Genomic DNA, 2,490 nt, shown 5'->3' on the forward strand with positions numbered 1-2,490 from the left:
GAAGGGTGGCATTTTCATAAGGCTACTAATATTATTAATTCTTATATAATTCTTCGGTAAATTACAGCCAACATCCCCAACCTTTTTGGTGACAAACCAAACTCAACCTCTAATTAATTAGAGGGGTTTGTCCTCATTGATAGTTTCCATCCAAAATGTACATTAAATTGCCTTGAAATGAGATAATAGCCCTTAAACTTAAATAAACAAGAAAAAAAAATTATATGAGAAGGAAAACATATAGAAAAAGCCCCTCACTCCCAACCTCGCATCCCACCACCATCCACCGGCACAAACCCAAACCACATTATCCCAGTCCTCCTACCACCACCACTACTGCCAATACAGGAAAAATGAGATCTTTGGTAAACAATAGAGAAGTCAAAATGAAATCTTTACCAAGTTCTTCTAAATCAACTAAAATGCCAAGAAAACAAACCAAAATTGCATACTCAAATGAAAGAATACTACATTTCAAAAGGACAATAAAATGGGTAAAAACTTCAAGCTGCAGAACTCAAATTTTTTCTTTTCACCAAGCATGATTTGAAGTGTGGAACTCAGAATGTCTCTTACCCTTTGAGGAAGCAGATGTCGGCTGACACCGGAATGGTTAGGATCCTGTAGTATGAAACTTTGTCTTTTCTGAATAGAGATCATAGGCCCTCTAAGGCATGACAGAGACCTATGATGCACCGACAAGGACACGTGCGTCCGACACAATACATGTCAGATACACCGACGCGTGATTTTTCAAAAAAGTACCGACATGACACATCGCCGACACGTTGATCAAAATCTTTAAAAATCATCATTTATATAGTATAAATTTAGTTTTACACCTGTTATTAATTTTTTTTGTTGAAATCTTTTAAATATGAGTACCTATTTGTTATTTACCAATAAATTTGAGTTGAAAATATATAATATTTTTAATAAACAATGAAAAATGTTTATGGTAGAGTGTCCGAGAAGTGTCGGTATCGACACATGTCGAACACGGACATGCTACTCTAATTGATGTGTCCGTGCTAAGAGACAGAGATCGAATTTATACTTACATTATTCCTTAGCAAGCCTGTAATTCCGTAGGCTCGCTAAGGTGGTCAAAATAGATATTTCAGGAGATATCATTACACAGGTCAATAGAGTTAAATGTGAAATTAACTATGGAATACAATCCTTAATTCCCAAAGGAATAGTTGCAATTGACGTTTCCAAGCTAGTGGGAAAACATTCTGCAGGCTTGCCTAATGGCTTGTCAGAAAAGTTTCAAATGGTTTGAGATATAAAGATTCATGTCATCCCAAAAGGCAAGTAGTGTGATAATCAGGAGTACTGCAGCCCAGAACCATAGAGGCACTAAAACTCAAAATTTTTGAATAGCACAGAAGGGAGAAAGGTGATCATTTGCATGAAATACATAAAAAAAACCTGAAGAAAATCACACCTTCAGAAACCAAACTTTCACGCATGTCTTCAATCGTCAAGGTCTTAGGGGTTTCTAGTAAAGCTGTTTGTCTGTTCCTTTTGAGATGGTACAAACTACTTTTGGCAAACTGATTCCCAAGACTCACAAGTGGAGGTTTATAGATGTTGGCACAAAATTCCATCCTTAAAGAACTTATTCATAAATAAGAAATTAAGGCCAAAAGCATATCCTACTCAGCTTGACAGTTAATATAAAAACCCTTTTTAATTCCAACTACCAAGGGCGCTAAACCTCTCATCCAACTAATCAATACACATGTTATAAGTGTAAACTAAATTTGACAACCTAAATATCAAGAAAACAACCAATCATGCATGGACGTGTTACTAATTGTTACACCCTCAGATTTGATCATTATGCAATTGTCACATCGCTTGTTCTATGAAATAGAATCAAAACAATTGCAAGCTAGCACAATGACAAATATAACAAGCCCCGCTGATAAGAATTTCTGAAAAGGCAGTGTACCTTAGAAGTGAAGTCCTTCGTCCCTGTTTGAACAACATTTGCAGCTGACTGTGCAGCCGATGCCGCCACCATAGATAACTTACCAAATCCCTGCGTATACAACACCACTTTAGTAACAATCAACACGTAAATAACCAAAAATATCTGCATAAGCATATGTCCCAATGCACCTGAGTAACAGACGAAAGAACATCTCCCTGAGAATTGTTCCTGGGCACCGGAGGAGGGGTTGACCCAAACCCAACATATTTTCCACCTTGGGAGGGTGGGATCCCCTCAGGCCGAGTCTCATTTTCTACCATCTTCCTAGAAAAGAAGTCCTCCTTATTTGCAGCCGATGCCTCCAATTGTGCCCGGGAATAAATATCCTGGGTCGACTTCGACCTTGACGGTGCACCACCCCCATTTCCACCGCTCCTAAAATCTCCCACAGTATTATTCCTCCTAATATTATTATTTGAACTTCCACTAAGCCCTCCATCATCATAACTATCCCAGCTATCCCAACCCGCACTGTTCCCAGATACCCC

The 2,490-nt window shown here is 38.2% G+C and overlaps 1 protein-coding gene across 1 annotated transcript; it reads right to left on the minus strand.

Moving 5' to 3' along the window:
- Positions 1-888: 888 nt before the first annotated feature.
- On the minus strand, positions 889-2,484 carry LOC111377021 (probable ADP-ribosylation factor GTPase-activating protein AGD6). Its single transcript, XM_023000037.1, has 2 exons — positions 2,131-2,484; positions 889-2,050 (listed from the first exon to the last, which is right to left on the minus strand). Exons 1-2 carry the CDS (start codon positions 2,260-2,262, stop codon positions 1,901-1,903), a joined length of 282 nt encoding a protein of 93 aa, XP_022855805.1. The 5' UTR covers positions 2,263-2,484; the 3' UTR covers positions 889-1,900.
- Between the last annotated feature and the right edge of the window lie 6 nt (positions 2,485-2,490).

This window comes from Olea europaea, unplaced genomic scaffold, assembly GCF_002742605.1.
Source record: "Olea europaea var. sylvestris unplaced genomic scaffold, O_europaea_v1 scaffold15956, whole genome shotgun sequence".
Classification (NCBI taxonomy): Eukaryota; Viridiplantae; Streptophyta; class Magnoliopsida; order Lamiales; family Oleaceae; genus Olea; species Olea europaea.

Excerpts from the sequence above, each read along its gene's own strand:
- LOC111377021 (XM_023000037.1), bottom strand. The coding sequence starts at position 2,262 with ATGGTAGAAAATGAGACTCGGCCTGAGGGGATCCCACCCTCCCAAGGT. Across the intron at positions 2,051-2,130 it reads TTCTTTCGTCTGTTACTCAG|GGATTTGGTAAGTTATCTAT; the intron begins GTGCATTGGGAC and ends TTGTATACGCAG.